Raw genomic sequence first — 15,439 nt, forward strand, 5'->3', positions numbered from 1 at the left:
CATCCACACAGTTCCGAAGACTGCAAGAGCCGACAAGTGCAAGAACTATCTCATGATAAGTTGTATACAAGTTACTGACTACGATAATGTGCAGAATAACGGAAAAGAAAATTGAGGAACTGTCAGATGGCGAGCAGTGTCGTTTTAGGGAACGTAAAGGCACCAAAGGGGCAGGTATGACGTTGCGGTTGAAAACGGAAGCAAGACTGAAGGAAAACCTAGAGACGTTCGTAATATTTGTCGACCTGGTAAAAGCGTTCGATAATGTAAACTGGTTCAAGATGTTCGAAATTATGAGGAAAATAGGCTTAGGCTGTAGGGAAAGACGGGTAATACACAGTATGTATAAGAACCAAAGGGAACAGTAAGCCTGCAAGAACAAGAAGGAAGTGCTCGGATTAAAAAGGATATAAGACAGGGATGTATTCTTTCACTGGTATTGTTCAAGACGTATATCAAAGAGGCAATTACAGAAATAAATGGAAGGTTCTAGAACGGGATAAAATTTATGTTGAAAGGATATCAATGATAAGATTCGCTGATGACATTACTATCCTCTGTGAAAGAGAAGAGGAATTACAGGATCTGATGAATGGAATGAAGAGCCTGACGAGTACAAAGTATGTATCGAGAGTAAATCGAAGAAAGACGAAAGTAGTGGGAAGTAGTAGAAATGCAAACAGTGAGAATGTTAACATCAGGGTAGATGATCACGAAGTAGAGGAAGTTAAGGAATTCTGCAGCCTAGGCAGCAAAATAACCGGCGACGGTCGGAGCAAGGAGGACATGAAAAGGAGAATAGGTCTGGTAAAAAGGACATTACTGGACAAGAGAAATCTACTAGTATCAAACACAGGCCTTAATTTGAGGACTAAATTTCTAAGAAAGTACGTTTAGATCACATCATTGGATGGTAGTGAGACATGGGCTATGGGAGAACCCGAACAGAAGAGACTAGAAACATTTGAGATGTGGTGCTACAGAATAACGTTGAAAATTAGGTGGACTGATAAAGTAAGAACTGGGGAGGTTATCCGGAGAATCGGCGAGGAAAGGATTGTATCAGAAACACTTACAAGAAGAAGGGACGTCTGTTACGACAACAAGGAGTAACATCCATGGTACTAGAGGGTGTTGTAGAGGGTAAAAATTGTAGAGGAAGACAGAGACATTGAAGCATCCAGCAAATAACTGCGCACGTAGATTGCAAGTGCTACTCTGAGATGAAGAGGTCGGCATAGGAGAGGAATTCGTGCCACGCTGCATCGGACCAGTCAGAAGATTGATGTCCCCCCCCCCCCCCCCAAAAAAAGCGCATAGGGCAGACGGTGGGTACAGTTGAAGATCATTGCCGAACACACTAACGGCACGCCAGATTGCAGCAGCCCAACAAGCTGGCAGTCGCAGAACATGGCCTATCGGAATTACATGGAATGATTATGATCAGACCAAGCTTCTGACACAGATGTATAACTTCTGAGACTGTGTAATTATAGAATTTACCGAGATTCGAATAAGGGTACTGATGATAAAGTTAAGGCATGGGAACTGGCCATTGATCTGATTAAGAAGAGGAAGGCTACGTCCCACAACAAACCCACTCTAGCGTAAGTGAAGGAACAGGAGAGGTACCTCAGTACTTATATCTGTGCACGAACCGAGGACGGAGCAACCTGTCTGTGGGAGAAATGAGGGAGGAGATGTAGGGCACGGACGGAGAGCAGAAAGGCGGAGGGAGGCGGTAAAAGACAGCAGCACCAAGCTGTCCGCTCAGCAGTCAGTTCATCAGCGCTTCTCATGATCACTTGGTGAGTGGGGCAGCCGCAGCTGTAGAGATCCATTTGAATAAATAAATAACCGTAACAGCTGCCGTGAGAAGATTTATTGACTTCCTACTGATTCACAACTAGTACCGTGACTATAAAGTCACATGTTCAGGTACAAAAAAATTGACCTTTCTTAGACATGTAAGCTGTCCTTCAATAAAACACCCCTGTCCCCTGTCGCCATGCTGATCATAGCGTAAAGCCACAACCGTCAAAAAACTTGACAGTGGACTACATGCAAGACGTAGGACGAGCAGCAGTGGAAGAATGTTCGCAGAGTGGCTCAGCCCAGAACACAGCACGTACTTTACCTCCACCTGGTGATGGCAAAGTGGTTGCTTTCTGAAATATTGTGACTGTTGGCCACTACATCTAGCCATTCACCTGTGAGCTATTTCGATACTTTGCTGCAGACTACATTAGTTAATAACATATTCACTTATTTCATCTTTAAGTTGCTAGGAGGGAGAAGAAGTAGCGTTGTTCAGAAAGTTACAGTGCCGGAAAAAGAATTAGGACACCTGGAAAGATGACGTCTCCTCTGATCCGATGACAACGTATGCCACCTGAGAGGTAATAGATGTACTGATAATAGTTTCAACGCCGCCCTCCAACAGATAGCAAAGCGACATAGTTACCAGAGCGCTATCTGTGTCTACCCGATAAGGGGGGTTGCTCACAGATAAAGCCCTTCCTCCTCGCGAGTTATACAATCCCCTTAGACACCATCGGACCCTGCGCTCACTAGTGCCGAGAAAGGACCTAAATCTGATAAATCGCCCCCCTGTCTCCACGCCCTATGACTGGGAACACATTTTTGTGGTCTCAGTCAGGTGCGTGTCGGCAGGGGAGTGCAGTTCCTGTCTGCGGCGATCTCTGCCACTTGACTTACCACCAGACCCAGTCAGTCCCCAGGCTTCTGAGTCGATCTTAGAATTTATTAGGAATTCTTAACCCTTCCTGAACGGCTCGCGTCTACCAGATCCATCCAACCAATGAGTCCCACGTTTTCCCATCTACCTCAAGATCTGCAGGCACAGCGACTCAGTTTCGCTTATCCTGCTCAACATGAGCTTTAGTTACTCGTTATGTTCCAGCCGTAGCCGCAGCCGTAGCAGAAGGCTCAGTGTGGTGCAAACGTGTGAAGCAAGCAGGCGACTGTGCCACAAAGAGCCCTCGTGCCTCATACGAGCAACTGAGCGAGTTTGAAAGGCGTCATATTATGGTTCTTTCATAGAAATGTCAAATAAGTTGGACGTGCTGCGTCAGTTGTGCAACGATGGTGGTATCACAGGCCATGTCAATACTCACACAGTTGTATGTAAATGTAGGCTTCCGCGGCCGTTGTCACAGTCAATAAAATTCTTCTGGGTTTGAGGCCGCATTGTCATCTGTAAAATTCCGACGTTTCGGCGACTGTTGCAAGGCGCCTTCATCAGGGTGTATTGCTAACTGCCGAATGAGCACTAGTTTGGATACTTATATACTATGGAGGAATGCTGTCATTGGATGTGAGGATGAGGAGGAAGGGTATTAGGAGTTCATTTTATTGGTCTTTGCATTGCGTGCTGTCATTGGCGGAAATGGGCGCGTTCCATTGGAGTTTCCTTTACTGCTTGCCATTGGTATAAAACGGCGAATAGGAAACTGAGCGTCGACTATAACGTAGCGTTGTTTACTAACTGCCTAGTATCGACTAGGCCGCGGCAGCACTCTGTCTACCCTCCACCGCTGTGGCCTACCGCGCGCCTGTTGCTCTGCGAGAGCTGTCCTTCCGCAAAGCCGCCACAGCTGGCAGCCAAGACGCTGGAAGTCGGTGCCGTCCTCTCTAGTCATATTGTTGGGTCACTTGGCTATTTCTATAGCCTCTCTAATCTTCCTCCTCAAACTGAAAGGCTGTTTCGCCAGTACGTGGGCCTCTCGAAATTCGATCTTCATCCTGCACTGTTCCTGATGTTTTGCCACCGATGATTTGCTGTATTGTTTGAGGCGGATATATCTCTCGTGTTCAGTTAACCTTGTGCTTATTGCAAAATGGTTCAAATGGCTCTGAGCACTATGGGACTCAACTTCTGAGGTCATTAGTCCCCTAGAACTTAGAACTAGTTCAATCTAACTAACCTAAGGACATCACACACATCCATGCCCGAGGCAGGATTCGAACCTGCGGCCGTAGCGGTCTCGCGGTTCCAGACTGCAGCGCCTAGAACCGCACGGCCACTTCGGCCGGCGTGCTTATTGCACGCCCAGTCTCATATACATACCCAAGTCCACATTGGCATCCGATTTCATAAACTCCGGCGGCATGAAACTTGTCAGTTGTATATTTCGTCGAGCCCACAATGTCTTTTATTTTGTTCTTGCTACGAAAAATCGGCTTAATGCCTGCCCGACGGTGAATTTTGCAAAGACGTTCTGTAACCCCTTATTGACTCTCACAGTTGTAGATGAGGTCCTAGACGTCCACGCGGCAGAGACGCCTTCGTATTGTAAGGGCAACAATTACAGATCGTACGGCTACTGCAGCACAGATAAGAGTGGTTGTGAATCCAGACGTGTCAGTACAAACTGTTGCAAACCGGTTATTACCAGTGGGACTACGGGCACGCACAACTCTAGCCCGTCTTCCACTCACACCACAGAATCAAACGCACGGCTCAACTGGTGCTGTGAAAGAATCACTTCGAAGATAGAATGACGCGCTGTGGTCTTTAGCGTTCAAAGCAGACTCTACCTTCACGCAAGTGATGGTCGTTTGAGCGTACGACATACACCTGTTGAGCGCTTTCTCTTAGAGTGCAAATGTCCAAGACACGCCGACACCACCCGAGGCCTTGGGATCTGGGATGCGATAACCCACAACTCTCATTCATCTTTGGTGTTTCTGAAGGGGACGCTAACCAGCGCTCGGTATCTGCAGGAAGTTGTTGCCCCATTCTTTTGCCATTCTTGCAACAGGGAGGTGATATGTTGGTCCAGCCGGATAATGCTCGTCCACACACGGCCCGTGAAACTCGAAGTTCTCTATAAGACGTGCAGCAACTTCCGTGGCCAGCACGATCTGCAGCCTTGTCCTCAGTCGAGCATATGTGAGATACCATGGGACTAGAAGTGATTTATGCGGCTCGTCAACCAACTATTCCTACATAAATACGCGAACAGGTTGAACAGGAGTGGCATAACGTCTCCCAGGACAGTATTTACCATCTCTACGATAGACAGTATGCCAGAGCCAGCGTCGCATTGCCGCCCTTGGAGGCTACACCTAGACCTAGCATGGGTGCTTCATCATTGGTCGATACTGATACGTCTGAACCGCTTGTCCTATTGATCTGTAGATGTAATCGTTTCATATTCTCCATACGCACTGCTGCAGCAATAAATCATGAGCGAATCGGAAAGCTCTGCAACGTTGTAATAATTGTTTTCCCAGCAGTGTTTATGAAAAGGCGTGTCAACTAAAGCGCAGAATTTTTAGTTCTGTAACTGTACTGCGCTCTGTAAGGATCGAGAAGTTACCAACATCTTGTGAAGACATCTTCCTGACCTATGTAAATGTCTGGGATTCAAATCCTGATAGGTCCTGGGATTTCTATCTGTCATTTACCACTATTTCCACCTTAGACGGTATTTTTAATTTGAAATATACCGAGTTAGAACTGCGGTCAGAATTCTGTAGTTTCCATGTATCGCTGGCTGGGTAAGTCAGTTAAAGGGCAGAGGAAGGCAAGGGCATACCACCTCCAACAGGACCATGCCTAATAAAGCATTGTGATGGCTTTGGGTTGATAACAATGTTCTTAAAATTCCATACTTCCCTCCCTCCTCTCTCTTCTGGTAGACTGTGTGGCATTTTTCTATATCAGACTGATGCAGTTTGGGTCTATAGATATATCAGGGCACTTGGAAATTATCACAGTCGTGAGTGTCCTTCGGGGTTTACTACAATGGCTTTGGTGTGTTGAGATGAACATAGTCTCACCAAACCGCCGTTTGTGTTATTAATGCAAGTATACTAGTCTGATACACAAGTACTAATCAACGAAGAGATACTCTTGAAGTTCTCTGAGGTTTTATATACTGTGATAATGAATGGCCCAGTAGGCAGTTCAGCTGAAGAGAAATAGACATCGCTAAAAGGGCCAGTCAGAGAAGTTGGAAAGAAAAACTGGTACAAAGAAGGTAACTCTGAAGAAATCATAGGCAACGGAAGAAATACTTCAGTTGAACGACGAAAGGAATAAATTCAAAAAAGTGCAGTGATATTCAGGAATACAGAAGTCACTAAGACACGAAATGAATAGGAATTGCAGGGACGCTAAGGCGAAATGGCTGCATGAAAAATGCGAAGAAATCGGAAAAGGAATGTCTGTCGGAAGTAGTGACTCAGCATACAGAAAACAAAAAATAACTTTCCATGACATAAAAGCAAGGGCGGTAACATTAAGAATACAATGGGAATTCCACTGTTAACTGCAGACGAGGTAGCAGAGCAGATAAAGAGAAAGTGTACTTTGAAGACCTCTATGAGAGGGGGGACTCGTCTGATGACGCAATAGGAGAAGAAACAAGAGTCGATGAGGAAGAGAGAGGGGACCCAGAATTAGAATCAGAATTTAAAAGAGCTGTGTACATCTTCAGATCAAATAAGGCAGAAGCGATGGATACCATTCTGCTAGAGTTTCTAAAATCATTAGGAAGGAGTGGCAACAAAACGATTATTCACATTGGTGTGTAGAATCTCTGACGATATATCATCAAACTTTCGGAGAAACATCATCCACACAATTCCGAAGACTGCAAGAGCCGACAAGTGCAAGAATTATAGCACAATCAGTTTAACAGCTCATACATACAAGTTACTGACGAGAATAATATACAGAAAAATGTAACAGAAAATTGAGGAACTGTCAGATGGTGAACAGTTTGGCTTTAGGAAAGGTAAGGGCAGCAGAGAGGCAGTTCTGGCGCTGCGGTTGATAATGGAAGCAAGAATGAAGAAAAACCAAAAGACGTTCATAGGATTTGTTGACCTGCACAAAGCGTTCGACAATGTAAAATGCTGCAAGATGTTTGAAATTCTGAGGAAAATAGGGTAAGCTGTAGGGAAAGACGGGTAATACACAATATGTATTAGAACCAAACGGGAACAATAAGATTGCAAGAACAACAAGGAAGTGTTCGGATTAAAAAGGGTATAAGACAAGGATGTGGTCTTTTGCTACTACTGTTCACCCCATATATCGAAGAGGCAATTACAGAAACAAAAGGAATGTTCTAGAATGGGATAAAATTTATGTTGAAAGGAAATCAATGATAAGATTCGCTGATGACATTACTATCCTTTGTGAAAGGAAGAAGAATTACAGGATCTGCTGAATGGAATGAAGAGTCTGATGAGTACAGAATATGGACTGAGAGTTAAATTGAAGAAAGACGAAAGTAGGAGAAGTAGCAGAAATGCGAACAATGAGAATCTTTACATCAGAATTGAGGACTACGAAGCAGACAGGTTAAAGAATTCCGCTTCCTAGACAGCAAAATAACCTATGGTCAGAGCAAGGAGGACATAAAAAGTAGACTAGCACTGACAAGAAAGGCGTTCCTGGACAAAAGAAGTCTACTAGTGTCTAACAAAGGCTTTAATTTGAGGAAGAAATATCTGAGAATGTACGTAGGGGGATAGAATTGCACGTTAGTGAATCATGGACTGTGGGAAAACCTAAAAAAAGAGAATCGAAGCATTTGAGATGTGGTGCTACAGAATAATGATGAAAATTAGATGGAGTGATAAGGTTATGAATGAGGAGGTTATCTAGAGAATCGGCGAGGAAAACACTACATGAAGAACACTTACAGGAAGAAGGGATAGGATGATAGAAGGTCTCTTACGACAAGAAATAGCTTCCATGGTACTAGTGGGAGTGGCAGAGGGTAAAAACTGTAGAGGAGGACAGAGATTGGAATGCATCCCGAAAATAATTAAGAACAAAGTTTGCAGCTGCTACTCTCAGATGAAAAGGTTGGCGCACGTGAGGAATTCGTGGCTGGCCACTGCATCAAACCAGTCTGAGGAGTGATGACTCAAAAAGAAAAGAAAAAAAAACAACTACTACTGTGATGAGGAGCTTACGCAGTGGGTATATGTCTGCCACAGCCGGGTGTCCTGTACCTATGTTTAAATTCTGCTGGTGAGGGAGAAAAGAAGTATCTTGGGAACTGTGGCCAGCCAATGTGCTACAGGGTACTGGACGGGTCCTTCTTGGCAGCTCAAATAGCTTGTATCGGGGAGCTAAAGAGAAAAGTACGGCAACACTATTTCGACTATATTCTATCAAGGTTCGCAGCCGCTTTGAATGCAGGATACCGCCGAAACAGTCTTCTCGGGCCCGGGAAAGTTCCATTTCACTAGTGTGATCACCAAACAAACAGAAAGTAAGCAGCGATTGCTGAAGACACAGTATTTGTCCTTCACAGCAAAAATGAATCCTAACTTTCTCTAAATTTGTAATGAATTAAAAGTCTGTACATAAAATTCCAAGAAGGGGCAAGGGTCTGTCTTGTTTAACACATCCCTGCCTTTCAGATGCCTGTGAAAGCAGACAAAGTTCGGTTGCAATTTGCTCCAGCACGGTGACGTAAGCTGAAACAATACTTCCTCCGCATTCTCCTTCCTTCTGGCTCTATTCTGTGTCTCCATGGGATCAACATGTTATATCGGATTTGTTCATCTTAGTAGCAGTGGGTGGTTGGATGCACTTCCTGATGCCATCTCTTCCCTCCTCACCCACCCTGCACAGGTTCGGACGGAATTTGTGAATCGTGTAACTGAGGCAGGATATGGGCACCAAACCAGTGTTCACCTAGTTCGACATGAGAAGCCGCCTAAAAGCCACATCGAGGCTGTCCTACCCACAGACCCTTGTCGGTGATCTATCGTGTGGATTCTATCCGGGGCTGGCGCATCTCCCGGTGTCCAAGAAGTGGGCAGGTTACTTCTTCCTTACTGAACACTTTTTAGTTGTTGTTGTTGTGGTCTTCAGTCATGAGACTGGTTTGATGCAGCTCTCCATGCTACTCTATCCTGTGCAAGCTTCTTCATCTCCCAGTGCTTAGTTCGTTGTAAATCTCGTTTTCCAGGACAGATGTCACTTACCTGTAAATGTTGTGTTATCATTTTGTTCCTTTTGTGCTTTTGCCATTTTGGACAAAAATGCGTCTATGAGATCTCTCTTCTTCCTAGGAGTATATGTTGCCTTATGGTTTTCAATCATTTTCTGAAAAATTACAGGAATTGTATTATAACACAAGGGAAAAATTACTACCTTCGAGAACATGATATTTATACAAGTAAGTGTAAGAGAGAAAAATGTTGCAAGTTTTCCTTTTATATAGCATTGTTTGGCCTTGTCAACAAAATGTATGTGTTTCATAACTTCTTTGTAAACGTTTTCTTATCCATAAACAGTCGTCTTATGATCACCAGAACTCCACTTGAGATAATAATGGGAATCTGTTTTAAAAATGTCCGTAGGAGTGAGCTGGCGCACTGGTTGCGGCACTGGATACAAATCTGGGAGAGGTGGCGCTCAAAACTTCTAGTTTAACTTTTCCGTGGTTTTCACTTCAAGTGAAAGTTAGGAAGATTAAACAACGAGACCAAAATCTTTATCTTACTCCATTTTTGTCCATCTGAGATAGTGTCCTGTCTTACTGATTACATTGTCGATTCACTTGGTTAGTTGTAAGACTTGAATCTACGTGTATTCTCTGCTAATCACTATGAAATGTGGGGCATATATCATTTTAACTGTTGCATTCCAAGATAGAGTATGGGAGGAATGACTGCTAGTATGCTTCTTTTTTTCTTTGTTCTAATTTCTTTCACTTCTGGGGCTGGCTGATAGTGGTTACTGCCGTTCATCAGCTGTACTGTTACAATTTAATAAAGAGATATATTAATACTACTAAAGTATATAAAGTACAGAGGAATTCATCCTAGCTGATGTAGCTGAAAGAGAACGCATCAATGCGATATTACGAAAGATGCTAACAAAACATGTTTACAATAAAAACTCATTTTCTAGAAGTGCAAAAATTCATCATTACACGGTACAGCCAGAATGCACATATACATCAGAAACATTTACTTTTCGAACAACAAAGAAAATGGGGAAGTCAGAAAACAGGGTTTTGAGGAAGATATTAGGAAATAAAACAATAGTAGAAACATTTGAATTAGAAAGTAACAGTGCTATAAAATCGTTCACGAAATATTACAGGTGGAATTAGGAAAATAAGACAGGTATCCTTGGAAACATCCTAAAACTGTGTCCTAGAGTATTGGCGAGAAAATTGTACAAATTTAAAAAAATAAAAAACCAAGCCTAACTGCCTTATGAAAGTACATGGACATCTAAAAAGAACTGGCACAAATAAGCATGAAACTGAAGACGAAAGAAAAAATTGAAACTGAATTCAGAGACAAGAAGATTTACAAGGCAAAATATTTCCAAAAAGATAGGGTAGAAAATGGAGAGCAGAAGAGCAGAAATGAATAAGTGTGCAAATGGAGTTTTGGAGAAAGCATAAAGATAATTTAATGACTTAAATGTGGTGCTTAGCGGGTCTGCAACGAAAGAAGAAGTCGCAAACAAAACATGATTGTTTAATAAAAGTTCTTGTTATGATGTGTGATTTTTTACAAAACATTTTTTCACAGTCGTTGATTTTGTGGTCTGCTGGTGCTGATGATGAGGTTCTATGTTGCTCTGGAAGTGACGATACTGGTAATGATACTGAAAGAGATGATGATGCCACAAGTGATCCTTTATTCGTGCTTTTATTGTTTGAATCAGATACAGTACCTTGTCCAACAGTATTGTCGATATAGCGAGAGAAACTATCTCATTCACAGTTGAGTGGCTAGAGAATGAACATAAAATTATATGCAATGTTTTTAGAGACGCAAAATAATATTATTTTGCATTTCTGATCTATAGTGGCAGATGCATAAGTGTGCGGGCCAGTACTGACAGTTCCTCTCTGTCTATCTTTATCTCTCATGTCTCTCTCTCTTTGTTCCACTACTTTGGTTCCAAGCGAGCTTAACAGAAAGTTTCCCTTTGTTATTAATTGAACGATACAACCGGAAATCACCTCCAGGTATCCTCATTTGGTATCATTTTCCCCTACTCCCATTTTACCTCAGCTGGGTAGGATTTGATTGTTGTTTGAACAACAGTTTGATGAAGGAAAGCGCTCTGTGATAGTAGAACGAAACATACCTATATACCGAGCAAATCATGGAGTTTTATCTGTTTCACTCATTTCTCCATGTACACATACACACTGTGACTTCATATTTTTGCCTGAGACATGTCATCCTACAAAACAGAATAAAAATGTGCCTCAACTTAAAGCCAGCTTTTCAAAAATTCATTAAATTTCGAAGGAAAGACCAAGGTTTCCTGGGAGATCATCTTGGTGTAAGGAAGGTGCCAGAACTGATAACCTTCCCAAATATTCCAAAATGAGAACCTCTTTGCCTAAGTTGTTGTTGTTGTTGTGGTCTTCAGTCCTGAGACTGGTTTGATGCAGCTCTCCATGCTACTCTATCCTGTGCAAGCTTTTTCATCTCCCACTACCTACTCTAACCTACATCCTTCTGAATCTGCTTAGTGTATTCATCTCTTGGTCTCCCCCTACGATTTTTACCCTCCACGCTGCCCTCCAATACTAAATTGGTGATCCCTTGATGCCTCAGAACATGTCCTACCAACCGATCCCTTCTTCTGGTCAAGTTGTGCCACAAATTTCTCTTCTCCCCAATTCTGTTCAATACCTCCTCATTAGTTATGTGATCTACCCATCTAATCTTCAGCATTCTTCTGTAGCACCACATTTCGAAAGCTTCTATTCTCTTCTTGTCCAAACTATTTATTGTCCATGTTTCACTTCCATACATGGCTACACTCCATACGAATACTTTCAGAAATGACTTCCTGACACTTAAATCAATACTGGATGTTAACAAATTTCTCTTCTTCAGAAACGCTTTCCTTGCCATTGCCAGCCTACATTTTATATCCTCTCTACTTCGACCATCATCAGTTATTTTACTCCCCAAATAGCAAAACTCCTTTACTACTTTAAGTGCCTCATTTCCTAATCTAATTCCCTTAGCATCACCCGACTTAATTAGACTACATTCCATTATCCTTGTTTTGCTTTTGTTGATGTTCATCTTATATCCTCCTTTCAAGACACTGTCCATTCCATTCAACTGCTCTTCCAAGTCTTTTGCTGTCTCTGACAGAATTACAATGTCATCGGCGAACCTCAAAGTTTTTATTTCTTCTCCATGAATTTTAATAGCTACTCCGAATTTTTCTTTTGTTTCCTTTACTGCTTGCTCAATATACAGATTGAACAACATCGGGGAGAGGCTACAACCCTGTCTTACTCCCTTCCCAACCACTGCTTCCCTTTCATGTCCCTCGACTCTTATAACTGCCATCTGGTTTCTGTACAAATTGTAAATAGCCTTTCGCTCCCTGTATTTTACCCCTGCCACCTTTAGAATTTGAAAGAGAGTATTCCAGTCAACATTGTCAAAAGCTTTCTCTAAGTCTACAAATGCTAGAAACGTAGGTTTGCCTTTCCTTAATCTTTCTTCTAAGATAAGTCGTAAGGTCAGTATTGCCTCACGTGTTCCAGTGTTTCTACGGAATCCAAACTGATCTTCCCCGAGGTTGGCTTCTACTAGTTTTTCCATTCGTCTGTAAAGAATTCGTGTTAGTATTTTGCAGCTGTGGCTTATTAAACTGATTGTTCCGTAATTTTCACATCTGTCAACACCTGCTTTCTTTGGGATTGGAATTATTATATTCTTCTTGAAGTCTGAGGGTATTTCACCTGTTTCATACACCTTGCTCACCAGATGGTAGAGTTTTGTCAGGACTGGCTCTCCCAAGGCCGTCAGTAGTTCCAATGAAATATTGTCTACTCCGGGGGCCTTGTTTCGACTCAGGTCTTTCAGTGCTCTGTCAAACTCTTCACGCAGTATCGTATCTCCCATTTCATCTTCATCTACATCCTCTTCCATTTCCATAATATTGTCCTCAAGTACATCGCCCTTGTATAGCCCCTCTATATACTACTTCCACCTTTCTGCTTTCCCTTCTTTGCTTAGAACTGGGTTTCCATCTGAGCTCTTGATATTCATACAAGTCGTTCTCTTATCTCCAAAGGTCTCTTTAATTTTCCTGTAGGCGGTATCTATCTTACCCCTAGTGAGATAGGCCTCTACATCCTTACATTTGTCCTCTAGCCATCCCTGCTTAGCCATTTTGCACTTCCTGTCGATCTCATTTTTGAGACGTTTGTATTCCTTTTTGCCTCTTTCGCTTACTGCATTTTTATATTTTCTCCTTTCATCAATTAAATTCAATATTTCTTCTGTTACCCAAGGATTTCTACTAGCCCTCGTCTTTTTACCTACTTGATCCTCTGCTGCCTTCACTACTTCATCCCTCAAAGCTACCCATTCTTCTTCTACTGTATTTATTTCCCCCATTCCTGTCAATTGCTCCCTTTTGCTCTCCCTGAATCTCTGTACAACCTCTCATTCATTTAGTTTATCCAGGTCCCATCTCCTTAAATTCCCACCTTTTTGCAGTTTCTTCAGTTTTAATCTACAGGTCATAACCAATAGATTGTGGTCAGAGTCCACATCTCCCCCTGGAAATGTCTTACAATTTAAAACCTGGTTCCTAAATCTCTGTCTTACCATTATATAATCTATCTGATACCTTTTAGTATCTCCAGGGTTCTTCCATGTATACAACCTTCTTTCATGATTCTTAAACCAAGTGTTAGTTATGATTATGTTGTGCTCTGTGCAAAATTCGACCAGGCGGCTTCCTCTTTCATTTCTGTCCCCCAATCCATATTCACCTACTATGTTTCCTTCTCTCCCTTTTCCTACACTCGAATTCCAGTCACCCATGACTATTAAATTTTCGTCTCCCTTCACAATCTGAATAATTTCTTTTATTTCATCATACATTTCTTCAATTTCTTCGTCATCTGCAGAGCTAGTTGGCATATAGACTCGTACTACTGTAGTAGGTGTGGGCTTCGTATGTATCTTGGCCACAATAATGCGTTCACTATGCTGTTTGTAGTAGCTTACCCGCATTCCTATTTTCCTATTCATTATTAAACCTACTCCTGCATTACCCCTATTTGATTTTGTGTTTATAACCCTGTAGTCACCTGACCAGAAGTCTTGTTCCTCCTGCCACCGAACTTCACTAATTCCCACTATATCTAACTTCAACCTATCCATTTCCCTTTTTAAATTTTCTAACCTACCTGCCCGATTAAGGGATCTGACATTCCACGCTCCGATCCGTAGAACGCCAGTTTTCTTTCTCCTGATAACAACATCCTCTTGAGTAGTCCCCGCCCGGAGATCCGAATGGGGGACTATTTTACCTCCGGAATATTTTACCCAAGAGGACGCCATCATCATGTAATCATACAGTAAAGCTGCGTGCCCTCGGGAAAAATTACGGCTGTAGTTTCCCCTTGCTTTCAGCCATTCGCAGTACCAGCACAGCAAGGCCGTTTTGGTTATTGTTACAAGGCCAGATCAGTCAATCATCCAGACTGTTGCCCTTGCAACTACTGAAAAGGCTGCTGCCCCTCTTCAGGAACCACACTTTTGTCTGGCCTCTCAACAGATACCCCTCCGTTGTGGTTGCACATACGGTACGGCTATCTGTATCGCTGAGGCACGCAAGCCTCCCCACCAACGGCAAGGTCCATGGTTCATGGGGGGGGTTTTTTGCCTAAGTACCAGCTCTTAATGTTCTGCTGGAAGAAAACTGAGCTCTACAAGAAATGTGATCTCGAAACACATAAGAGAACATGATAGATAAAAAAGCATATTTGTTACCTGTCCCACTTTGCACTTTAAAAAGAATAAGAGCTAGATTGGCTTGCCTATATGTCAATGAGAAGAATGTCATCAATGAACTTAATCACATGTCATCAAGATGGGAACTGTGGGGAAGTCAAAGACGCAGCATGATGGAACTAACTCAATTGTGATAGTGGGATATTTAAAAAAAATTAAAAATTAAGAAATTAAGAAGAGTTTATAATGATGGAACTAGTGCACTTGTGGTAGTAGCCATTAGATGCTACATTGAGAAGTACCTAAACTATCTGTAATTTACGTTGTGTTCAAAAAAATGTGATACTGATAATACGGCAGTATTTCCATTTCAAAAATACATAAGATTCTTCTGAATGTTGCGCAGATTGGCACCGTGTTTACAAATGTTCTATTGTTTATCAAAATACTTAAAATAGTGATCTAATTTGTCGGTTAAGCGGCACTTGTTGAATGTCCATAGCTCCATTCCTGTATCAGACTTGGTGTAAGGCACAATGGACCTTTGAATTAAATGTTTCCACATCTTAATTGTTCTATAAAACAAATAAACCTTATAATGAAGTGCAATATTAATTGCACACCTAAAATGTCTGTAAAAATTCGTAAAATTCATCAATAAAATGTTTATGTCAATGTTACTTCCATG

General features: G+C 42.2%; 1 protein-coding gene across 1 annotated transcript in view; it reads right to left on the reverse strand.

The window, feature by feature from the left end:
- Nucleotides 1-15,439, reverse strand: part of LOC126482000 (methyl farnesoate epoxidase-like) — a 170,342-nt gene that overhangs the window by 88,225 nt on the left and 66,678 nt on the right. Inside the window, exon 5 of the mRNA XM_050105966.1 lies at nucleotides 8,983-9,103. Within this exon, the coding sequence (XP_049961923.1) occupies nucleotides 8,983-9,103 (121 nt within the window). The remainder of the gene's footprint in view (nucleotides 1-8,982; nucleotides 9,104-15,439) is intronic.

This window comes from Schistocerca serialis, chromosome 5 (assembly GCF_023864345.2).
Source record: "Schistocerca serialis cubense isolate TAMUIC-IGC-003099 chromosome 5, iqSchSeri2.2, whole genome shotgun sequence".
NCBI classification, from domain to species: Eukaryota; Metazoa; Arthropoda; class Insecta; order Orthoptera; family Acrididae; genus Schistocerca; species Schistocerca serialis.